The sequence below is a fragment of the Callithrix jacchus genome, chromosome 6, assembly GCF_049354715.1.
Source record: "Callithrix jacchus isolate 240 chromosome 6, calJac240_pri, whole genome shotgun sequence".
Taxonomy (NCBI): Eukaryota; Metazoa; Chordata; class Mammalia; order Primates; family Cebidae; genus Callithrix; species Callithrix jacchus.
Window position 1 is genome coordinate 140,680,986 of NC_133507.1, and position 25,905 is coordinate 140,706,890.

The 25,905-nt window shown below is 48.7% G+C and overlaps 1 protein-coding gene across 1 annotated transcript; it reads left to right on the top strand.

Annotated features, from left to right (window-relative positions):
* The first annotated feature begins 12,101 nt into the window (after window positions 1-12,101).
* On the top strand, window positions 12,102-14,595 carry CDK5R2 (cyclin dependent kinase 5 regulatory subunit 2). Its single transcript, XM_003733242.5, has one exon. The coding sequence runs from the start codon at window positions 12,270-12,272 to the stop codon at window positions 13,371-13,373; it is 1,104 nt and encodes a 367-aa protein (XP_003733290.3). The 5' UTR covers window positions 12,102-12,269; the 3' UTR covers window positions 13,374-14,595.
* Window positions 14,596-25,905: the final 11,310 nt, after the last annotated feature.

The window sequence follows — 25,905 nt, forward strand, 5'->3', positions numbered from 1 at the left end:
AAATCCCAGATGGTCAAAAAAGGAAAAAATCAACACAAAACGATGCTCAATGCCAGCTGGGTGTGGTGGCTCATGCCTATAATTCCAGCATTTTGGGAGGCCAAGGTGGGCAGATTACCTGAAGTCGGGAGTTAGAGACCAGCCTGACCAACATGAAAAAAACCCCTCTCTACTAAAAATACAAAAGTAGCCAGGCTTGGTGGCACATGCCTGTAATCCCAGCTACTAGAGAGGCTGAGGCAGGAGAATTGCTTGAACCAGGAGGCAGAGATTGCGGTGAGCCGAGATTACGCCACTTCACTCCAGCCTGGGCAACAAGAGCAAGACTTCGTAAAAAAAAAAAAAAATGCTCAATACCAGTAATAATTGGGAAATGTCTATCTTATCAAAGAGGCCTTCCCAGATACTATATGAAATAGAATGCTGCCTCCTCCACAGCACTTATTCCCTCAATAAGTATTCACTGACTGAGTTCTGGCACTTAGAATACATTAGTAGACAAAAGAGACAAATATTCTGGATCTCATATTCTAGTATGTATGGTGGTCAAACAACAAATACAATAAATGAATACAATTATCTAGTAGGTTAGCAGATCACAAATTCCAGAGGAAACAAATGGAGCAGGGGTCAGGAGATTGAGATGAGAGACTGGCAGGGCCAGGGGCAGGATTCGATTTGAAACAGTCTGTGTCTTAGTCAGCTCAGGCAGTCACAACAAAATACTATAGACTGAGTAGCCGAAACGGTGTACATTTATTTTTCACAGTTGTGAAGGCTGGAAGTCTGAGGTCAGAATGCCAGCATGGCGGGATTCTGGTGGGGACTGTTTTCTAGGTTTGCCTGCTTTGTGTGTGCTCACCTGGCAGACAGACAGCAAGCTCTCTTGAGTTAGTAAACCCATCAGAGGGCTCCACCCTCAGAACCTCATCTAAACCTAATTACCCACTAAAAGCCCCATCTTCAAATACCATCACGTTGGGTGTTAGGCCTCAACAAATGAATTTTGGGAACCATAAATAGTTCACAGCAGACTGATTAGGGTAGACCTCATTAAGACATTGGCTTTTGACCAAAGAGTTGAATGAGATGAGGAAGTAAGCCTTGCCTGTAACTGGGAGAGAGTGTTCCAAGGAGAGAAAGACAGCCAGTGCAAAGCCAAAATGGGAGGCCAGTGTGGTGGGGACAGAGTAAGGGGTGGGGCTGAAGTGGTAAGGGCAGAGGGAAGGTCATTCTGGGTCTTGTAAGCCAGTGGAAAAGCCACATGCTATAAATATATTCTGTATAATACATTAATTATAATATTAATAATTCTTTTATATAATACTTATATCAATATATATGAATACATATTTTTTGGCCTTTCCGACTCTACAGGACAGAGACTTTGTCTATTTTGTTCACTGCCTGGCATGTAGTGGCACTTGATAAATATTTGTTGAATAAGTAAAATTTATATATCACCACAGTGATATATATATATGTATATATATATATAATACACATATATATATACAATATATATATAAACGTACATTCTGTACATATATCAGAATGACCAACATTTTAAATTTGACAGTATCACAAGTTGGTGGAGATATGGAGCCATAGAAACTTGCATGCATAGGCTGGGTGCCATGGCTCACACCTGTAATTCCAGCACTTTGGGAGGCCAAGGCAGGTGGATCACCTGAGGTCAGGAGTTCAAGACCAGCCTGGCCAACATGGTGAAACCCTGTCTCTACTAAAAATAGAAAAATTTAGCTGGGTGTGGTGGTTTATGCCTGTAATCCCAGGTACTCCAGAGGCTGAGGCTGAGAATGTCTTGAACCTGGGAGGTGAAGGTTGCAGTGAACAGAGATTGTGCCACTGCACTCTAACCTGGGCGAAAAGAACAAAACTCAATCTCAAAAAAAAAACAAACAAATAGAATCTGGCTGGGCGCAGTGGCTCACACCTATAATCCCAGCACTTTGGGAGGCCAAGGCCAGTAGATTACGAGGTCAAGAGATTGAGACCATCCTGGCCAATATGGTTATATCCTGTCTCTACTAAAATACAAACATTAGCTGGGCTTGGTGGCACGTGCCTATTATCCTAGCTACTCGGGAGGCTGAGGCAGGAGAATTGCGTGAACCTAGGAGGTGGAGGTTGCAGTGAGCCAGCATCACACCACTACACTCCAGACCGGGCAACAGAGCGAGACTCAGTCTCAAAAAAAAAAAAAAAGGAAACTTGCATGCATTGCAGGTAAGTTGGTACAACACCTTAGGAGAACAATTTAGCAAGATCTAGTAAAGTTGAATATGTATACCCAATAACCCAGCAACGTCACACTGGGTATATTCCTAGATAAATAATTGTACATGTGCACCAGAGACATATAAAATAATATTTATAACACCATTGTTTTTAATAATAAAAAATTGAAAGCAACCTAATTATTACTCACCAAGAGAACAAATAAATAAAACTTACTACAGTCATACAGTGAAATATTATGCAGCAGGAAAAATCAACATCCACGAGGTTATGGGCAAAAATAAGTCTTACAAACTTAATGTTGGGAGGCCAAGGTGGGCGGATCACAAGATCAAGAGTTCAAGACCAGCCTGGCTAATATGGTCAAACACCGTCTTTACTAAAAATACAAAAATTAGTCGGACACGGTGGTGGGTGCCTATAGTCCCAGCTACTTGGGAGGCTGAGACAGGGGAATCGCTTGAACTCAGGAGGCAGAGGTTGCAGTGAGCCAAGGTCAAGCCACTGCACTCCAGCCTGACAACAGAGTGAGACTCCATCTCAAAAAAAGAAAGAAAGAAAGTTCCTCAAACAAATTTGTATGGAGTAAATGAATGCATGGATAAATGAAATGGTGAATTATGACTGGATGTCCACCACCCACTGAATTCCACCTAGTAGGATAGAAAAATATTGTCCCATTGCAGACTAATCCACAAACTACTTGAAAATAGACAGCCTCGGAGTTTTTTGTTAAAAGGCAGGTGTGAACCATGTTGTAATCAGATAATTGTGGTTTGATCAGAGCCCCAACCAGTCCAGACACAGGGTCCTGGAGTCTTAGCCAACAAGAACTCTTGGGCAGCTTAAAGCTCAAACCCACCTCTTCCCATTTCCCCAGAGACACTGTGCTAATAGCCCTGATGATAACAAGCGGCTCTGTGTGGCTACAGCTGCCTATTACATTGGTTGTGGACAAATGTGATTCAGAAGCATGATGGAGGGTAAAGCATCACATTTCTTATTTGAACAGGTAGCTGACACCTAAAGATTGCAGCCTTGCTGCAGTGCCAGAAGACTTGATAATTGTGCAGTCCTTAGGGAAATGATTTTTCCTTTAAGGGATGGTCTTTGGAACCTGATGGACTCCAAACGCCAGCTAGGTTTGGACTGGAAGGTTTGAGATTCCAGCATAAAATAGGCTATAAGATCAGTACCCAGGTTGCGGTCTACAGTGCCTCTTCCAGATTTTGTCATTAACTGACAATCAGATATCAGGGACTGCCTTCCTCATTTATTCAGACCAAACATGTACATCTCTGAAGTTACAAATTTCCAGAAGGAAAATCTCCAGGCAGGAAGTTCCATTCATGAGGATATTTTTGCTTGCAAGAATTAGATTTGCAACTCAAATTACCTTAAGATTAGAAAAAAGGTCAGGGGTGGGGGCAGCGTGGATTTATGGGGTCATACAACTGCATCAGGTTTTGCTGGATCTAGGGGCTAAAATTATGTTAGGAATCTCTCCCCCCATCTGTTGACTCTGCTTTCCTGTGCATTACTTCAGGCGACCTTCCTCCTTCTGGGGACAAGAGAGTCACTAGCAACTCAAGGCTTTCATTCCACCAGCTTGACAACCTCAGAGGAAGGAAAGCCTTTCTTTCCCAACAGCTCCTGTAAAACTCCAAGAACTGAGTCTCATTGGCCTGGTTTGGGTTACCAGCCCCTCCCTGAACCATTGTCACTAGGATGGGAGCTGGCTAAGCCTATGTCTTTAATCTATGTCTTGTGGTTTAGGGAGGGATTAGCCCCATGTAAGCCACATGGATTGAAAATGTGGGAGCAGTGGTTTCCCAGCAGGAAGTTAGGGTATTCTTGCCATGGAGTGGTGAGGCCGCAAGCTTGGCCAGAGAGACAACAGTGGTGCTCTCCAGAAAGAACAGGTAGGACCAAGCCATTGCCCAGAGTTTTCTTCTCACTTTTAATTTTTTTCTAACAGGGATTTCATCTTGAGCCCACCCAAAGAAATTACGATTCTAAAGTTCTGAGGTAGAGCCTGGAAATCATATGTTTACAAAATTCTCCCAGGTGGTTCTACTGGGCAGAGTAGTTTAGGACCCATTAATCTAATGGATGACTTTACTTGCCTCTGCTCCCTACTCAAAATCAAAAGTGAGTTTATGTGGGGCTTTAGCTTATAAATTAAGAATGCCTTTTTACTAAAGGAGGTCAACATAAAGAATCGTCTTTATATTTAGGAACCAAACAGAGGCAAGTGTAAATTAATGAACCTGCTTCAAAGCCTGTCCCCAACCTGCCCCCAATCTTGGACAAATAGGAAGTCAACAAAAGCGGCTCCTGTCTAAGACATAGGAGCAATAAGCAGACCTACCAGGCTCTTCACACAGAAGTTACTCATTAACCCTCATCATGCATGGGGTAGGACCCTTTGTCATTGTGAGCAGGGGGTTGCTGAGGCCTGGTTCTACCTTGGGAACAGTGCTTATCATCATAGCCTGGGGTTGGACAAGGAAGGCCACGCACTGGAGCAAACAAGAGTACCAGGTAGAGGAGCCAGACCCCAGTTAAAAATGGATTCTAACTTTGTGTGCATATGAATTTAGGACAAGCTAGAGATGGATTAGCTGCAATGGTGGAAGGTGGAGGGGGTGGGCAGGATTAGCCGAGTCATCAAATCCCATTCTCTGTAACTGGCCATAGGACACATCACTTTACTGCCATTTCTCACTATTTTTCATATCTCTGCCACCTATGTTGTATATTCTTTGAAGGCTGGAGCCCTACCTCACACCTTTTTGTGCTCCCACCACCTAGCCCAGGACCTTGTAGGCTACAGTTTCTCAAATAGTATCTGCTCACCTGGTTTAATAATCTTATTAAACATTTTCCTCAAAGCCCCTGAGAAGCAGAACTGACTCTCCATAGAGCCTCTAGAGCTTTGGGGAGCCCATGGGATGTGGAATCAGTAGCCAGAGTACAGCTCCCAGAAAGCAGAGTCAGGACTTGCAGCCAGCATGGAACCTGGCCCAGAATAGGTACTCAGAGCTTCATAAAATTAACGGCCTGCAGCGGGACCAGAAAAGAGGACCAGTGCTTGATATGCTGTCAGGTCTTCGTGACCCTAGGAAGCAAATCAAACCACTCCCTGGGAACAGTCTGAGTAGCAGTGGGCATGAGCACAGTAGCTGAGAGGAAAGCACAGCTGTAAATGCAGGTTTCAGAAGCCAAACAAAAAGAATTGATAGTACCACCCTGGCCCTTTAATGAAAAATGTTCTAATGAGAAAAAAAAAAGCTAATGGCACAGGTCAAGCAAACCTTTCCTGCTCTGTAAAAATAACTATGACAGTATAATTTGTTAACAATTAACATTTATGAACACCATGCACCTGAATATACAAGCATTGTTGAGCATTGCATGATTAACTAAAATCTTACAACCTTATGATGATGGTCCACTCTTTTATTTATTTATTTTTTGACAGTTGGTAGAGCTAGCTGAGGTTTTATTTGGAAAAAAATTGAATTGTTCTGTAGCTGGAGGCATGGGCAAGCGGGGGTGCCCCAGGCAGTGAACTCCCCTGCGGGTTGGCTGAGGGTGAGGGCTGAGCCTCAGATGGGTTCCCTGTGCCCTCCTGCACAGCAGCCTCCCTCATGGGCTCTGGGGCAGCCCCAGGAGGGGCAGGCTGGGAGGGGCTGCTGTGGCTGTTCACTTGGGCAGGACGTCAGAGGACTCAGACACCAGCCTCCCATCACAGGTGTTGATCTTTCTCACAGCTATGGCCCTGGTGGAGCTGGTGCGGCTGAAGGAGCTGGAGCCTGTGCCAGAGCCAAAGCTGAAGTCCAGGCTATAGCTGAGGCCAGGGCTTGTGAGGCCCCCATAGGCCAAACTCAGAACACCTACATAGCCACTGGTGGTCTTCGGATGGATATTTGTGTTCTGCATCCCAGACCCCAGCCAGCAGTTTCCTGTTGGGGGTGATCTCTATGTCCAGGGCCATCTTGACGTTCCTTATCTCCTGGTACTCACCCAGCTGCTGCTCCATGTCCTGCCTGGCCTGCTGCAGGGTGGCCTCCAGCTTGGACAGCTTGGTGTTGGCATCCTTAATGGCCAGCTCCCCACGCTGCTCAGCATCTGCAATGGTGGCCTCCAGGGAAGCCCTCTGCTGTTTGAAGCCCTCAGTCTCAACGCGGATCATCCCGTGCTTCCCAGCCAGCGTCTGCAGCTCCTTATACTTGATCTGGTACATGCTGCCAGCCTCAGACCAGCTGCGGCTGGTGATCTCCTCCTACTACGCCTGGGATGGTTTTCTTTTACAGACCTCAGAAGAATTGTGAAACTTGCCCCAAGGGCCCCAGGTCATAAGTGGAGGGACTGGATTTGAACATAGACGGAGTGACCTCAGAACCCACATAGGACCCCCTACACTGTTGGTCCCTCTTAAGGTAACAAACATTTTTTTGTGTGATTTGTAGAGTGAGATTTCTTCTTTGCCCTTCCTTCTGTTGCTAAAGGCATCTGAGAGGTCCAGGTGCAGGGCCTCATGCCTATAATCCCAGCACTTTGAGGCTGAGGTGGGTGGGTTGCTTGAGCCCAGGAGTTTGAGACCAGCCTGGGCAGCATGGTGAAACTCCATCTCTACAAAAAGTACAAAAATTAACCAGGCCTGGTGATGCATGCCTGTGGTCCTAGCTGCTTGGGAGGCTGACGTGGGAGGATCCCTTGAGCCCAGGAAGGAGTGAAGATCATGCCACTGCACTCCAGGCTGGGCAAAAGAGTGAGACTTTGTCTCAGAAAGGGAGCGGGGCAGATCTGGGTCAGTAAGCCCCTTGTTCTGTCCCAAAGGAAGCCTGGACCCCAGAGTTCAGCTGCTTTGAGGAGGCAGCTTCTGAAACTCCAGAGCCCCTGAGTGACTCCTATAAATCAAGATAAGCAAGGCCTTCATGGTGGTGGCTACAGTCTAGGGACCGAGTGCCACACAGGGGTTTTTGGGGGAAGATGAAAGAAGTGGGCCTTGGGTCAGAGAGGAGAGGGCTGTGGCAGCTCTAGGGAGCATCTGAGCTAGAGTTCTTGAAGGCTTTTCTTTTTCCCCAGAGCCTCCAGCGAGGTTTGCACACCTCGCTCGGGCTACGTCTGATAGGAAGAGGAAACCTTCCACCCAGAGCACAAGGGTGACAAGGCTGGACTCTCAGAGGGTCTCTGTTCACAGATGAAATCAAGACAGGAGGAAGGGACAGGGTAAGGGACATAGAACTAGATGAAGACCCAGTCACAGTGGCAGTTTCTGGCAGCCACCTGCCTGGTTGAGATGGAAACGCTGATTCCAGCTCCAGCCCCCAGACAGGCTAAGAATATCCCAGAAAAGCAACAGCTACCACCCCCGCCCTTCTTGATCTGCTCCTACATCTGTAGTGCTATGCTGGGCACCAGCGGGGCCTGGGAGGAGAAGGAGTGGGGGACGACAGGGAGGAGGCAGAAAAGGGGCTTGGTGGAGGCAGAAGGTGAGCTGAGACTTAAAGCTTCTGGTGAGTGCTGGGAGGACTGGACCGAGAGAGCTGTTCTCAGGCGGCGGCAAAGGGAGGTGAAGGCAGGGGCCAGGGAGTTGGGGGAGATCAAGACTAAGGATGGGAGAGGAAGAAATGGCCCCCCTTCCATCAAGGAAAGCAGCAGAGCTTGTGGCAGGGAAAAGGAGTCTCCAGTTTACCCCTATCCTCTCTGTCCCCGTCACCCTGGGCCCTCCAGCATCTCAGCATTGGTCCTTTCTCTCCCCACCCCAGAGCATCACATTCTTCATCTGTGCTCCCAACCCTATTCACTGTTCAAAAGAAACTATATTTGGGCTCCTTAATTAAGTCCTTCTAGCAAAGAGCTTTCGGGATGGGAAAGACATGAGAATTCAGGTCTCCCTCCTGACAGCTAGCAGCACCTCCTCTGTCAATTTCCTGTCTTCTCTCTGCCCCCTCTCCCCCCTCCACTATTACCTGTAGAGGGGTTCTGCTCCCCTCCTCTGTCTTCACCACCCACTGCTCCCCTGGGGCTAGGTCTTCAGGAGAGGGAGGAAGGCTAGGCTGGTGCATACCCACCCTCTCTGCACACCTCAGGAGCTGAGACTGATGGGTAAGGGAGTTGGGCAGAGGGTGGGCAGCAGAATGCAGGCATTCAGATGCCCAGGCTGGGTCTCCATCCTGACTCTTTTAAGAAACTGTGTTATCATTAGCTTCTTTGTTAGGGGCCCCTTGGAGACAGGGAGGTGCGGTGACCTTGGTTTGTGGGACCTTGATGTTTACTGGGGATATCCTGGACCTTAGGCATCTTTCCCTCCACTTCTTTGCCATCTCACCTTTCAGGGGCTCCTCTAAAGCTTAGAGGGACCTAGGAAGATTTACATTGCTGAGAACCTAAGCTCCCCTCCCCTTCATCTCGTGGGCTGAACTGCAGAAGTGCAGGCCTCACACGGATGCTGTGCACACAAAGACTGAGCCCATCAGACAGAAACAGATTAAAGAGAAGCAGACAGGGCTAGAGCTGGAGAGTGAAACAGATTCACAGGACAGATTTTGTTTAGAATCAGAACTGTGGAATTGCAAGAGGCTTTAGGAATCCTCTTCTAATCCAATTCCTGAAATGTTATCTTATTCTTTTAATGTTCATTTTTTTATCTGATAATAAGAGTCAAATCCATAGAATCCCTGCATTTTAATATGAAGAAACTGAGTCCCAGAGAGCAGAAATGACTTCCCAGGGTCATACAACTGGTAGCCATAGACTAGGACTCCTGTCTCTTGCCTCCCAGACTATGGCTTCTCAGAAGGCAGATAAGAGTCAAAGGGAGGCAATGTGTGAGCAGCATTGTATGGAGATGTTCCCTTAAGAGATGGGGCCCGCCTGTCCAGGTGAGGTGAGTGAGGGGAGCATCTATGGTGAATTTGATAGTGATACACTCATCAATAAGGCAAGATCCTATCCAGGCTAAAACCTCAGTCTAGTCCCTCCAGTTCTAGATCTGAGCCTGCAGTACTTGCCTTAAAGAGCCTTCAGGAACAACCAGTTATCTGAACAGGCACTGTTCTAGGTAACCTACAGAGAGATAAAGACACACGAGGAGCCTGGCCTCGGAGGCTTTCCCATTTAAGGGAGTCTGATACAACCAGCATTGCCCCAAAGGAACATAAGGGAGACGGACAGACAAGAAGCAGCATAGAGATACTATTATAATGAAGATAGATGAATCTCAGAATATGAACCCAAACATAACCTAAACAGAAGAGTATACTTGCAAATGTGGGAAAGCCACCACCCTTCTATGAAGCGCACCCACTCCAGGAAGCCTTTCTGGTTTCACTAGGTTTATTCACCTTCATCTCTACCCCTGTAGAAACATAATAACCCTCCGTCTCAGCTCTCAATGCCACTGGCTTATATACAACAGCGATGTTGTTATTCTTTCTGGATCTCTTTGATTAGCTTGCCTGCTTGTCTTCAAAATTCCATTCATATCATCTTACCCATCTTAGACCCAGAGCCCAATACTTAACCAAGTTGTTGTGCAGCCACTGTTGCTGAGGGGAAGAGGCTGGAAAGGCTGAAGTCAGAAAGAGTATTAGATCCTTTCCAATCAATCAAAAAAAGGCTTCTTGGAGGAGGTGAGATTTTAAGAACTTGACGGTCTGAGGGAGGGTTCTGGCCCAGGGGAAGATGCTCAGAGACTCCAGAGGGATAACCAGAGCAGGAGCATGGGGAGCATGTGAGCCAGAAAAGGGGTTGGAGGCAGAGCAAGGTGGAAAGTGAGGAGGGGGAGTAGGACCCTCTGAGGTCCTGAAGCAGAGGAGGACATTCTTGGTTCTGACCAAGAGGACAATCGGAAGTCAGAGCTGGGCCAGGAGTAGGGTACCACAGTGGTGACACTCTGTGGGTGCTGCTTAGAAGATGTGGTCCTAAATGACCTATATGATAGGCCTTACGCCAGTGAGGGACTCCTGGGAGCAGTGCTGGAAGGACCCACGTGCCATTCAGATCCACGAGCCCAGTGTTTCCGCCAGTGCAACTCAGTCTCTATGGGGCCTATCCTTAACTACCGGTGAACTGACTATTCCTTGGGTGGCAGATAAAGGCTGACTCAGAAAGCCGTGTAGGAGGAAGTAGGGCCAATTACAGGAGCTGAAAAGAGGGAACACTTTCCCACAACTATGGGGAGAATGAGAGGTTGGGCAGGTCAGCTTGGGCTGCAAGAAAATAAAGATTAGATCCAAGGGAGCAGAGAGATCCTGTTGAGAAAGTGCACATTGGGTGCTGAGTTAGGGAGGAGGCACAAGGCTGCGTGTGCGTGGTGGTAAAGAGGAGGGGAATGAAAACAGGCAGACCACAGGCCTCCAGGAGGGTGTGAGCGAGCAGGGGCTGTGGAATGGCTGGGAACTGCAGCCCAAGTGGATTCTAGAACAGGTTATCTGCAGTGACACACACGCATGTGTGCACACACCAAGCCTGACAGCAGTGGATCTTTGGAGCTATCTTGGTGGTCTGTGAGGAGCATGGAGGTGATTCCAGGGCAATCCTAAGAATTTACTGAAATATACAGGCAGGGGTTTGTCTCCATATCAAACCCATATGCATTGCCAAGGTCCACTTACTTAAGAAGCCAGAAGACTCTTGTGCTGGGGGAGCCACAGAGAGCAGGCTCCAAGAAAGGTGGACATGATCTAACAAGGGAGGTAGAACAGGTCCAGAACCAGCTGGGTTCAGGACCTGCAGGTAAGACCTGGGAAGTCCAAAACCCAGGACAAAGGGCTGCTGGGGACTGAGGAGGGAACAGACAGACCCAGAGAGAAGTGGGCAGGACCCAGCCTAACAGCTTGCTCCTGGGAGTGGGAACAGCTGGGACCTGATCTGCAAGAAGCATTTAATGATGAAACCCACCTCAACCTGGCCCCAGGGCTGGGGTGAAGGTTGGTCCAACCCTCTTGGGCTTCCATCCACACAGGAGGCTCCATTCACACTCCAAGACTGGGGAGACCAAGTGATCCAATTTCCAGCGTTTCCCGAGGGATTAACCTTATCCATCACCCACCCAAGTGTGAGATCTGTGTGTGTTAGTGGGGACAACCAACCGAGAGGAGCTGCCCAGGGACCACAGCCAAGGGCCTGCCCCACAGACTCAGCAGCAGAGAATCAGGACCGCAGGCAGAGGCCTCAGGAGCATATCTGAGATCTTGCTGCTCCACCTCTCCCCTTCTCCCCCTCAAGCTGGAACCCCAAGGAGGCAGGTTGTGACCTGCAAGAAGGCTCTGCCAGCACCCCCAGACAGGCAGGGCAGAAATGTGCCTGCTGCAGCCCTCCATAGTGACCTGGGGGGCGGGGGGCAAAGTGGGGTGGCAAAGAGGAAACAGACCTGACAGTCACATTGGAGGAGCCAGTGCAACGCGACCCAGCTGGGACCTGGGCATCCGGTGAGGTCACTCACTGCCCACACTGGCCCCCACACACAAATTCAAAGGCAGAGGGAAGGAGGACGGTTCCCACGATTTCTCTGCTACCGTGACCCAGCATCAGAACAAGCTGGCCAAGAATCCGGAGGAGGAGGTAGAAGCAGCCACCCCGCCTCCTCAGCTCTGACCCTGAGGAGGCCACTCGACCGACGACCACCGCCTTCCCAATGGGGGAAGGGAAAAGACTCAGGGCAGAGGGTGGGGACTGGGGCGGGGATTGAAATTGACGTGCGAGATTCTATTGGTCAGAGGAGCTGCCGGTCAGGAGTAAAACTCGGGAGAGGATTGGCCGCGTGAGGCGGGGCACGGCGCTGCGAAAGAAGGGGCCTAAGGGGTGGGGCTGACGCTGCAGCTGGCGCAGCTTAGGCTCAGAGCGGTCGAGCCGCCTAGCAGCCACCTTCCCCCGCCAGTCCGCGCGCCCGGGCCGGGGCTAGGCCCCCCACCGCCGGGTCCCCCGGGGCTGCAGCAGCAGCGGCACCGCCCGCGGTTCCCCCTGGGGCCCGGGCGCCGGCCCCGCTCTGCAGGATGGGCACGGTGCTCTCTCTATCCCCTGCCTCCTCGGCCAAAGGCCGGAGGCCCGGCGGGCTGCCCGAGGAGAAGAAGAAGGTGCCGCCCGCGGGGGACGAGGCGCTGGGGGGCTACGGGGCGCCGCCAGTGGGCAAGGGCAGCAAAGGCGAGAGCCGACTCAAGCGGCCGTCCGTGCTCATCTCGGCGCTCACCTGGAAGCGCCTGGTGGCCGCGTCCGCCAAGAAGAAGAAAGGCGGCAAGAAGGTGACACCCAAGCCGGCATCCACGGGCCCCGACCCCCTTGTCCAGCAACGCAACCGCGAGAACCTTCTCCGCAAGGGCCGGGATCCCCCCGACGGCGGAGGCACCGCCAAGCCCCTGGCGGTGCCAGTGCCCACCGTGCCCGCGGCCGCTGCCACCTGCGAGCCACCGTCGGGGGGCAGCGCGGCGGCCCAGCCGCCGGGCTCGGGCGGCGGAAAGCCTCCGCCGCCGCCTCCCCCAGCCCCGCAGGCAGCGCCACCGGTGCCTGGCGGCTCGCCGCGGCGGGTCATCGTACAGGCGTCCACCGGCGAGCTGCTGCGCTGTCTGGGCGACTTCGTGTGCCGCCGCTGCTACCGCCTCAAGGAGCTGAGCCCCGGCGAGCTGGTGGGCTGGTTCCGCGGTGTGGACCGCTCGCTGCTGCTGCAGGGCTGGCAAGACCAGGCCTTCATTACGCCCGCCAACCTGGTGTTCGTGTACCTGCTGTGCCGCGAGTCGCTGCGTGGGGACGAGCTGGCGTCGGCCGCGGAGCTGCAGGCCGCCTTCCTCACCTGCCTCTACCTCGCCTACTCCTACATGGGCAACGAGATCTCCTACCCACTCAAGCCCTTCCTCGTGGAGCCCGACAAGGAGCGCTTCTGGCAGCGCTGCCTGCGCCTCATCCAGCGGCTCAGCCCGCAGATGCTGCGGCTCAACGCCGACCCCCACTTCTTCACGCAGGTCTTTCAAGACCTCAAGAACGAGGGCGAGGCCACCGCCAGCGGCGGGGGTCCACCGAGCGGGGGCGCGCCCGCCGCCTCCTCGGCCGCCAGGGACAGCTGCGCGGCCGGAGCCAAGCACTGGACTATGAACCTGGACCGCTAGGGATACCCAGGGGCCGCGCCCACCCCCCGCCCCAGCCCCAGACACACACTCGGATCCCCCCGGGACCACCAAGCCACCGCCGCTCCTACCGCCGCTCGGCGCCCCAGCTGCGCGCAGGAGGAGCCGCCCATGCCCCTCAGGGGAAAGTGGAGGCCGGGACACCAGAGGCCGCGATGTCTGGATTTGCTGGGCGTGGAGTGGGGACGGAAGATGAGCGCGGGAAGGGCACTCCAACCTCACTCTTTCCGTCTGTCTGCGCCCCCATTTCTCCATTTCTGCCCGGGTCTTCCCTTTCCCTTCAGTCCATTTCCCCTCGATTTTGTCCATTTCCTTGCCTCTTTTCTGTGTCTTCACCTTTCCTCCTGTCTGCCTTCCTCTCTCTCCCCATCTCTCTCCTCTTCCTCTCACTCTTCCTCCCTCTCCCTGCCTTTCTATTTCCGTTCCTTGGGTGTGTATCTGCATCTCCATCTTACCCTTTGCCTGACTGTACCCCATGGCCCCCCGTTTCTCCTCCTGCACCCGTGTCCCCATCTCCCCTTCTTGTTGCTCCTGTCATGTGTCACCATCTTCCCTCCTGCCTCCTTCCTCCTCCACTTGTGTCAGCTTGCATTTTTTATTCCTGACTGAGTCCCCACGCCCCCCTCGCCAGATCAAAGGGAATGTTAGTTTTTAATCTGGATCGAGTGAGGTGCCAGGAGAAACTGCAACCCCAGGCACCCACACAGCCACCAGGATGGTCCCTCGCCCCACCCCCCACCGCCTCTCCCCACCTTTTCCAACGTGTTGCATGCTGGGAGCTGGGGAGGTGGGGGAAGAGGCTGCAGGCTTCTTTCAGGAGGCTGAGGTTTGGAGGCAAAATCAACCTGGGAGTCCACCCGGGCCGTGGCGCCTCAGTGGACAGGTGGGAGGAGAAGAAAACTTCTTACCTAGGGAGGACCATCCCGCTTCCTTATTCTTAGCTTTTTTGTTCCCCCTTCCCCCTTCCCCTTTTAATTTATTCGGTCGTTTGCGGAGGGAGGGGGGAGGGGGGGTTGGCCGGGCCGGGAACTGTCCGAGGTGCTGGGCTAGGGCGGGACCGGAATCCTCCCGGCAGAGTACCAGGGAGTGGGTTGGGCCTGGGGCCGTGTCCAAGGTGCCAATGATGCGGACCGACAGAGCGGGCCGCACTGTCTGTCTGTCCGTCTGTCCCGGAAAGAACTATAAAGCGCTGGAAGCGCCTGCAGATTGTTTTGCGCCGGTCTTTCTTTGGGCCCCGGGATGGAGGGAGCGGGAGTGGGAGTGGAACTGTCACGGTCAGGGCAGAAAGGCAAGAAATGGGGCTCTGGTAGGAAAGATCAAGTCCCTGAGAACTTCTTTCGTCCCCACCTCCGCCATCGGCTTCCATTTTACAGAGAGTAAAGAGTAAAGCTAGGTAGTTGAGGGTGAGGCCTCGTGATAAAGCTGAATCCATCCCCCCACTAACGCCTCCATCTTGTCTGATCTAGCTCCTCATTAATGCCCGGGCCACTTAGAGACCGAATGATGGGGACAGCGGAAGTTATGCCCTTTCTATGATGTGACCCATTGAGGCAGAACTAGCTAGTCCTTATTGCTACTTATCCCTTCCTCCCCATCTTCCCCACCATATATCGGCCAAGAGTCCAGTCGGACCTGACTAAATCTGTGTTCACCACTCCCAAGTAGGACCTATCTGCCACACTTCTCTCCTCACCCTCCAACTACCACAGGGCTGCTTCCAGGCTGCCCCGGTCGCAGGCCCACCCAGGAGTCTTGGGAGGCCCATCCCTGCTTGAGACTCAGACCCTTGCCCTTTATCCCCAAGAAGGGGCAAATACGGGCAGCTGGGGAGAAGGAAGCCATTCTCCGGGATTGAAACAAGAGGGAAAATGCGCTGTTTTGCCTGAGTCCCTGCTCGGTCCCCGTTGCCTTCTTAGCCACGTGGCTAAGCACCCCGTTCACTGTTTCATTGGCCCAAAGAGGCCTGGCTTTAACAGAGCGCTCGCGGCTCCGACCCTAGTCCGGCCATGGCCCAGAAGACCCGGAGAGAACCAGGCGGGAACGGTCCAGAGACGGCCCATGTTCGCTGTCCGTGGTGCTGAAGGGCGCGCTCGGGCAGGGTCGGGGCTTGTAGGAGCAAGAGAGTTGCAGACTCGGCCTCTACTAGGTCTTCCGGATAATTTGGGAATAGGGTGTCATCTATTTTGGCGGTGAGTTACAGAAGTCTGGCTCCCGAACCCAAGAATGTCGGTTCCCACTTGCCCTCCCGGGAGGACAGGACTCGACTCCCCTGGCCTCAGCCCTGCGCCCTTGTAACCGGCCTGGAGCCGGAAATCCCCAGTCCAGATTTGTGAATCGAGTTCCCGGGGGGGGGGTGAGGGGGGGAGGGGGAGAGCTGGCGGAAGGGAAGGCGGGAGCAGCCTCCCATTGGCTGGAATTTGGCGCAGTCAGCGCGGTACCGTCATCTCTCTTGGTTTGGGAGGAGGGAGGGCGGATCACTTGGGTCACCCCGCGGCTGTCGCCATAGCAACCAGACTGAGCGGGCGGGGCAGCCGCTCTACTCTCCCAGCTCTGACTGGGGAAACAATCCTGGTCCACCTTATTTGGAACTAGTTAGTGAGACTAGCTATTTTGATTAGAATTTCTGAGTTAGAGGAGCCTAAAGGGGATGGGAAAGAGCAGAGAGTCTACAGAGACGGCCCCCACAAACATCCTGCCTTTGGATACTGCCCCTGAGCCCTTAGATACAGCACCCAGGCTTTATTGCACACACACACACACACACACACACACCCCTTCAGGAACTTGAGGTCTGGGACTTAGAGATGTAAAATGAAAAAAAGGCCACAGTGAGTAACATTTAGTTAAATCTCACTTTTGACATGCCTCAAGGCATGAGACATTGCCATAATCCGATTAGGAGGGGAGGGACTGGAGAAGGATCAACAGGAATATATGGAAGAATTAGCCTCCTGGGTCAGATTTGTCAGAGTCCTGTTTTCTCGGGGATTGAGTGGGAGAAGTAGTAAGGAGAAGGGCCCAGAACGGTCTTCTGAGAAGGCAAGTGGAGGAGGGAGTGAGTGCAGAAACATAATAAGGTACCTTCTTTCCTGCCCTGGAGTTAACCTGGGGAAAGTGAGTCCAAGCTGCTGATGAGGTGGTGAAGAAGGACCAGAGTTTTAGAGAGAAACCAGAAGGGAAGAGGAGTGGACTAAGGAAAAGATGGAGGTGGAGGGCAGGAGACAGAAACCCAGCTGGAGCAATGACTCAGCACTTCCCCTAGGCAAATGGCTGGAATGACTCTCCCAGCACCGTGGCATTGGCAAGGGCAGAAAAGCAAATGGACAGATGGACAGATAATCAGTAATTCAACCCTTCGCATGACACATGTTGATACATACATTGACACATAACCAAAGGCACACATTTTAACCCAGAAATGGGCACAAATGCATTTATACTGGTAAATCATAACACATATACACCTCCACTTCCTTCCTCCCTGCCCCCCTTCCTGGAACAGAGGACATTCTGTTTTGGAGCCATGCTCCCCTTTCCCTGGAATACCTTGCTACTTATTAGAAAAGCAGAAATACAAAAAAATCACAGACATGTGGGGAGAGTTGTCATGGTAACTGCTTTGCCTGCCAGGCGAGGTGCCCAGCGACCGAAGCATCTAACAGTATTCTAGAAGACATCCTATGGTCTCCACTTACTGGGATGCCTACTCCAAGCAACCAGATGGGTACCTTTGGAAGATGTCTGCAACAGAGGCTACTGAAGAAGCCTTTTCAGTCACATCATCATGATCAGGGACAGCTGGAAGACAGGGGTATGGGCCTGATCTTCTTTAGGTACCCCACTTTAAGTAGCACTCCTGGACTCTTTAAATATAGACATTTGCTGTGAGTGACTTCAAGCCAGCAAGATTAACACTTCGAAGATCTTTATTTAAAAGCATGACCTGGCTGGGAGTAGTGGCTCACACCTGTAATTCCAGCACTTTGGGAGGCCAAGGCAGGTGGATCACTTGAGGCCAGGAGTTTGAGACCAGCCTGACCAACATGATGGAACCTCGTCTCTACTAAAAATCCAAAACTTAGCCAGGCATGGTGGTGTGTGCCTGTACTCCCAGCTACTCAGAAGGGTGAGGCAGAAGAATCACTTGAAACTGGGAGGTGGAGGCTGCAGTGAGCTGAGATCAAGTGAGCCACTGCAGTCTAGCCTGGGAGACAGAGTGAGACACTGTCTCAAAAAAAAAAAAAAAAAAAAAAAAAAAAACCATGACCTTCCCTCTCAGCACCTTACCAGAAACAGTACAAAGAAGATCACATCTACACACACAGGATAGCAGTGTGGATGAGGGGTAGAAAAGTTACTTGGTTGGCCAGGTGCAATGGCCTACACCTTTAATCCCAGCACTTCGAGAGGCCAAGGTAGGTGGATCACTTGAAGTCAGGAGTTCGAAACTAGCTTGGTCAACATGGCACCTCGTCGCTACTAAAACTATGAAAATTAGCCGTATGTGGTGGTTCATGACTGTAATCCCAGCTACTCCAGAGGCTGAGGCAGGAGAATCACTTGAACCCAGGAGGTGGAGGTTGCAGTGAGCCAAAATTGCACGATTACACTCCAGCCTGGGCAACAGAGCAAGACTCTGTCTCAAAATAAATTAACAAAAATAAAAAGCAAAAAATAAACAATTAGCTGAGCATGGTGGCACACATCTGTAGTCCTAACTACCTGGGAGGCTGAGGCAGGAGGATCACGTGAACCCAGAAATTTGAGGCTGTAGTGAGCTATGGTCACACAACTGCACGCCAGGCTTAGTGACAGAATGAGACCCTAACTCCAAAGAGAGTAGAAAACACCTGGAGAAAACATGCATTATTTATTGTTATTATTATCATATTGCATCTTTGGGTGTGTGGAGAATGTCTTTTTCAGGGTAAAAAGATTTTAAAGGAACAGATTGATTCTTCTGAGACTCCATTTAAGCTTTTGAATGTCAGAGACATAGAGAAGAAACAAGTTCATGGCATAACCCAGTCTACTTTCTTCATAGCATTTGTTCCCACCTGATAATTTTTTGTTATTGATTTATTTTGTATCCTCTCAATAAAAACAATGTTGAAACACCAGTGACAAATGGAGAGAATGTATTTGCAACACAATATATTTTTCAATAGAAAAATAGCAAAAACTGTAAACAGCTAATTCACAAAAAGAAACATAAGCAGGCCAGGTGAAGTGGCTCATGCCTGTAATCCCAGCACTTTGAGAGGCCAAGGCGGGCAGATTATGAGGTCAGTAGTTCAAGACCAGCCTGGCTAACATGGTGAAACTCTGGCTCTACTGAAAATACAAAAAATTAGCCGGGCATGGTGCGTGGCACGTACCTGCAATCCCAGCAACTTGGGAGGCTGAGACAGGAGAATTGCTTGAACCCAGGAGGCAGAGGTTGCAGTAAGCTGAGATTGCATCACTGCACTCCAGCCTAGGTGACAGAGCAAGACTGTGTCTCAGGAAAAAAAGAAAGAAAGAGAGAAAGAGAGAAAGAAAGAAAGAAAGAGAAAGAGAGAGAGAGAGAAAGAAAGAAAGAAAAAAGAAATGTAAGCAAATGATAAATAAAAAGAAACTTACCTTTACTATTGACCAAAGCAATTCAAGTCAAAACAGCGATGGGATATTGCATCTCTTATACTGACATAGATTATCAAAATAGAAAATTCCATAGGGAAAGCATGGGAAAATGAGCATGTTAGTTCCGTCTTTTAGGGAGCTTGTCTGGATCAAAATGTGAAAGGCAGCATGCTCTTTCATCCAGCTACCACATTTCCAGAAGTTTGTCCTAAGGAGATAGGTGGGAAAAGATCTGATGCATGGATGCTTGTCATACTATTGTTTATCATAATAAAAAATTGGATACAACCTGAATGAACATTAGCAAGAGATTAAGTAAATTGTGATAAATTCATATTCACTGGGATATAATGGATCATTAAAAATTATACATCAGGCTGGGTGCGTGGCTCATGCCTGCAATCCCAGCACTTTCAGAGGCCAAGACAGGTAGATTGCCTGCGCTCAGGAGGTCAAGACCAGCCTGGGCAACATGGTGAAACCCTCTCTCTACTAAAAACACAAAAATTAGTCAGGCATGATGGCTGAGCCTGTAGTCCCAGCTACTTGAGGGGCAGAGGCAGGAGGATTGCTTGAGCCCAGGAGGTAGAGATTGCAGTAAGCCGAGATCGAGCCACTACACTCCAGCCTAGACAGCAGAGTGAGACTCTGTCTCAAAAAAAATAAGTGTACATCAATATATATTTATTGACATGAAAAAAAATGGCATAATGAAGTAGAAATAGGAGATTGAAAACATTGTCATATCAACCCATTTCTGAGAAGGAGGGCGGGGGGGGAGAGAGAGAGAAAGAGAGAGATTCAGCCTTTCTTTCAAACAGCAGTCTTGGCCAGGTGCAGTGGCTCACGCCTGTAATCCCAGCACTTTGGGAGGCTGAATTGGGTGGATCATGAGGTCAGGAGTTCAAGACCAGCCTGGCTAAGATCGTGAAATCTTCTCTCTACTAAAACACACACACACACACACACACACACACACACACACACACACACACACACACCCCAAGCCAGGCATGGTGGCAGGTGCCTGTAATTCCAGCTACTTGAAAGGCTGAGGCAGAGAATTGCTTGAACCTGGGAGGTAAAGGTTGCAGTGAGCTGAGATCATGCTGCTGCACTCCAGCTTGGGTGACAGAGCAAGATTCCGTCTGAAAGAAAAAAGGAAAGATGAAAGAAGAAAGAAAGAAAGAAGGAAGGAAAGAAAGGAAGAAAAAAGAAAGGAAGGAAGGAAGAAAAGAAGGAAGGAAGGAAGGAAAGAAAGAAAGAGAGAGGGAGGAAGGAAAGAAAGAAAAGAGAGAAAGAAAGAAAATGAACAGCAGCCTCATTCTTGTCATTCAGATATTGACTTAACAGCCTCCTCCTTATCATCATCTCCTGAATTCATCTCAGCCTGTCCCACAGTTACCCTCAATTACATGTCCCTAACTTATTTTCTTCATAGCATTTATCTCCCTGAAAATGTATTATTATGATATAAAGAAGAAGAAAAGTATAAGGAAAGAAAGAAAAAGACAAAAGAGAGAGGAAGAGAGAAGGAAGGAGGAGGAAAAAAATGAGGCTGGACATTGTCTGGAAAAGGAGAAATGCATGTCTGCAGCCATGCCCCCCACACCTCTCTCATACATCTCCAAAGTCCCTTTGCTCCTTCCACCAATGTCAAGCTGTTTCCAAATTCCTAGGGTTTAACAATGCCCCTTGCTGGATAAGGGGGTTAAGCACCTATCCAGCCTGGCAGGCACATCTATATACATACAGAGCACATATAAGATTCATGCCCACACACAGCATTAACACACATAGGTATACACCCTTACAAGGATCCATACAAGAGCATTTAAAAAACACTTCTCTATCTTTTTCAAAAGTGCCGTAGAAGATCCACGCTCTCTTATTCAAATAATAAAGCTAGGAGAAATTTTTCTCTTCACATTAATTTGTTCATATCCTTTGAACAATGAGAATTAGCACAGTGCCTGGGATATAGTCAGCTCTCAATAAATAAGAGCTAATGTTTATTCAGGTAATAGCCATTTTTTATTACGATACATGCTACGATAAGCATCTGTGTGTCAGGTCTTTGCCCACTTATTTCCTTAGAGCAATGAGTAAATGAACTAAAAAAGCTGACAGTCTGTATGTTTGCCTTTGATTGCCAATAAGTGTGCCACCCAATATGCATCTTTAGAACACAACTATGATAACTAAATTCCAGATGTTTTATCTTTTCGTTTCTTTCTTTCTTTCTTTTTGAGACCATGTTTTGCTCTGTCACCCAGGCTGGACTGCAATGGCATGATCTCATCTCACTGCAACCTCTGCCTCCTGAGTTCAAGCAATTCTCCCTACCTCAGCCTCCTGAGTAGCTGGAATTACAGGCGCTCACCACCACACCCCACTAATTTTTGTATTTTTAGTAGAGATGGGCCAGGCTGGTCTTGAACTCCTGACCTCAGGTCATCCTCCCCCCTCGGCCTCCCAAAGTGCTGGGATTACAGGCGTGAGCCACTGCTCCCTGCCTCTCTTCTCTTTTCAATTGTTCTTGATTTATTCTGGGTTTGTAGTTGACTTTACTTTGCATTTTAAAACACTTTGATTTTTATTCTGGTACTTTTATAGTGTCTTTATTTTATTATTTAATCTATTTTGGAATTCAATTTTGTATGTGGTGAGAGGTAGAGATATAATTATTTTCCCAAATGACAAGTAAGTTGTGCCAATCTTCTAACAGACTTCCTGTACCCCCAGTGAATACATCTTATTATTTATGAAATTCCCACACATATGAATCTATTTCAAGGCTCTACTCTGTTCCATTGGTCTATTTAACTATTGCTGTGCCAAACCACACCTTTAATAGCTAGTTTTGCAGTATGCTCATTATTCTTTTACTAAAATTGTCTTGTCTATTCTTTTTTTTTTTGATATAGAGTCTAACTGTCATCCAGGCTGAAGTGCAGTGGTGCAATCTCAGCTCAGTGCAACTTCCACCTCCTGGGTACAAGCTATCGTCCTGCCTCAGCCTCCCAAATAGCTGGAACTACAGGCATGAACCACTGTGCCTGATTAATTTTTGTATTTTTAGTAAAAATGAGACTTCACCATGCTGGCCAGGCTAGTCTAGAACTCCTGACCTCAAGTGATCCGTTTGCCTCAGTCTCTCAAATGCTCACGGATGTGAGCCACCGTGCCCAGTTGTGTCTTGTCTATTCTTAATCATAGTACAGAACTTGAGAACCAAGCCTGTCAAGTTCCATAAAATTCCTCTGTGACTCGAATTGGGACTGCATCACTTTTATAGATCAATTTGGAGATTTGGCAATTTTGCAATATTGAGTCATTCCACCCAGGAACATGCTCAGCCCCTTCATTTATTCAGATCTTTTTTTTTCTTGCAAATATTTATAGATTTCTTTATTTAGATGTTTTCCATGTTTTCATTAGGTTGATTGTGGGGCTTATTTGTATCGTTGTTGTAAGCCTGTAATTCCCAAATCCTTTTCTTCTTTTTATAGGGTTATAGGGGAGCCAGAGATTTTTATTTTTATGTTTATCTTATACCTTACTGGAATTTCATTAGTTCTAATTGTGTTCTAGTTAAATCTCTTGGACTTCACAGGTAGGCAGTTATATCATCTGCAAACAAGGGCATTTTATTATCTTCCTTCTCAATATTTACACACAGTGTGTATCTTTTCCTGTCTTGTTGCATTGTATAGGATCTCCAGTACAATGTTCAGTGGTAGCAGTGATGACAAGATTAAAAGAGATAAAAAAAAATTCTTCCTTTTCCTTAACTTTTATAAGAATGCTTCTCATATTTCACCAAAGGCTTTTTAAATTTGTCTTTGAAGTTTGAATATCTTCTTTTTTGTACATTGTGATACAGTAAGTCATGTAAAATCATTTTTTGGAAGTTGATGCAATTTTAATCAAAATAATTATTCAAGTGACCTGTCCCGAATGGAGTACCAACTGAGCCATATTGGATGACATGGTCCTGGGTGTGTGCAATTTGGGGATATAGGAGTGGGGTGGCTGAATGTTCCCCTGGGGATCCTTTCTCCTCCCTGACATTTAAAGGGAGTGTGATGTGAGGCACAGAACAAAAGACTATGAGTCAGAGGTTTCAGTCTCTCCTCTACCATGTATTAGCTACTAATCTAAGACAGAGATTCAACCTCTTAGAAATTCCATTTTCTATCAGATCAGAACAAAGATCTTGGATTAGTGTGTATCATGTGCCTACCATAAGAATGACAATGTGACTGTTGTTAGAGTAACAACTATTGCTATGGTAGTCAGCACTATTAATAACTACTAACAGGGACTAAATTATGACTGGGACAGAGACAGAGTCCAGAACGGGGCCCTGGGGTGCTCTAACCAGCTTTGCTGGCCCCTGAGGCAGTAAGGAGCCCTGAAGGCCTGGGCCTCCTGTAAGCTATTCTGTGACCCAGATGACTGTGTTTACTCCTTGCTGCCAGGACTTGGTCCCAGTGTGACCCATGTGCCTCTCTCTGGAATGCCAGCCAGGGAACTTGCTTCAGCTGTCAGTGCATAGATACTTTTGCCAGCCTGGTCTAGCGTAGCAACATTCTTGAGTCTAGGTCTTCGGGCCAGCAGGCCAGGCCCCTTCTGGGACTCCACTCCAGGGATTCCCCCCAGGCTGGTTGGAACCAACAGGGAAGAACAGCTGAGTCCTTCACTCAAATTCACCTGCTGATCAGGGGTAAGAGGAGATGCATCTTGGGACACTAGGCCCTAAGAATGGCATGCACACATGTTGCTAATGCCTGTACTGATATCCATGCATCAAGGTGCAGTAGAACTATCCTGAGATTTGCAGTAATCTGGGGTCTGCTATTTCCTCACTGTGGGATATTGGAACGTTGTTTTCCTCATCTGTTATACAGGAATCATAATAATCTTCCCACTATTTTTTTTTTTAAAGGACTCTCGCTCTGTCACCCAGGCTGGAGTGCAGTGGCACGATCTGGTCTCACTGCAACCTCCACCTCCTGGGTTCAAGCAATTCCCCTGCCTCAGCCTCCCAAGTAGCTGGGATTACAGGCACCCACCACCATGCCCAGCTAATTTTTGTACTTTTAGTAGAAACAGGGTTTTGCCATGTTGGCTAGGCTGGTCTTGAACTTCTGACCTCAGGTTATTCACCCACCTTGGTCTCCCAGAGTGCTGGAATTACAGGCATGAACCACCATGCTTGGCCTTTTCCCACTATTAATGAGACTGTTGCAAGTATCGTTTGAAATTGTGCCTATGATGTGATCTGTAAGTTGTAAACCATAGAATAAATACAAGGTGGTCCTGAGTCTGGTCCTCGTGTTCATGGTCATAGACATGGCCATTGCACAGATGTGTGTGCAAGATGCCCTAGAACAGTCTGTCAAAAGTAGAAAACCAAGGGGAAAGGTTGGGGTATTGGGAAGGTGATCATAGGAAAGGAGGCTGAACCCAAGAGTTTATCATCAGAGCCTTGGATCTTTTGTCACTTTCCCATCCATTTCCCCATCTCACGTTGCTCCAGATCTCTCCATGCTGCAGAATAAAAATGGACAGTGCTGCCTGAAGCCTCCCTGATATCCTCCTGCTGTGTTGCTAAGCAACTTGACCTCCTCTTTCAAAAACAGGAACCTAATGCTCAAGGTCTGGCCTTTCAGCCCTCTTCAGCTACTTCCTTCTTCTCTGACCTCAAGAAAGGAAGGAAACTCAAGGAAAGAGCATCTCTGACTCATGGAGGGAGAACTGGTTATAGAACTGGAGGATTAGACTGGTGGGAAATGGGATGAACTTGCAAGGCAGGTCTTTGCTTCTGGGCTAATCCATGTTGGGGATGACAGTCATAGAGCAGCTCTCTCTGATGGACTCTCCAGGCACATGCTCTGTCCTTGCAGCAAACCAACAGGGTAGGTATGATCAGTGTTTCCATTTTATAAGGTCACTGAGGCTCGCAGAGAGTAAGCAGCCTTCTCAGTCTCACAGGAATAGGCAGAGGACGAGTTTGAAGCCACACACATCTGGGTTCCTTCTACTCCATCATGCTGTTTGAGATATTTGCAAGGGTCACGGTAGACCACAAGACTTCCAAAATGCGTTTCTCACTTTGCTGTTTGTCTGGAACCCCTGGTGAATGCTGAAATAGCGCACCTGGCTTGAGGTTGAGCTGGGGTTTGGGCATATAGTTCTGCTAATTCCTTGTCCTCTCAGAATCTGATCATTCTTCCAGTAGTGAAGGTCAGGGAATAAGGGGTGGGGATAGAGTGAAAACTGTGCTGCCAGCGTTTGAAAGGCATCTCTACCACTTGGCAGCTCTGTGATCCCATGCAAGTTATTTAACATTTTGTGCCTCTGTTTTCCTATTTTATAGAATGGGAATAACACTAGAGCCAACTCCAGAGGGCTGTAAGAATTAAATAAATGTAAACCTCTTTGAACAGTGGCTGGCACATAAAAGTTCAATAAGTATCAGCCCTTATTATTATTACTTCTAGGAGGCTTTAGCATATAGACTTCTTTCATATCCCTAGTGGTTAAGAGAATTCACTGCCACGGAAATCAAACTAGATTCACATCCTGCACTGCTCTTTCTCACTGTGTGACTTTAGACAAGTTTCTTAATCCTCCTGTGGCTCAGTTGTCTCACCTATAAAATGAAGAAAATAATAATGTCCACTTCAGAGCATTATTGTAAAGATCAAATGGGATATGGGTATCACCTACAGTAATGTTAGTTGCTCTAACAAGAAAACTTCCTACTTTCAAATTTCAGGTATTAGTCTACAAAAGAATCACAGGAAGTAAGCATTACTATTATCTACATTTTAGAGGAGAAAACTAAGTGTCAGAACAGTGTAGACATATCCTAAAGTCACAT

Excerpts from the sequence above, each read along its gene's own strand:
- CDK5R2 (XM_003733242.5), top strand. The coding sequence starts at position 12,270 with ATGGGCACGGTGCTCTCTCTATCCCCTGCCTCCTCGGCCAAAGGCCGG.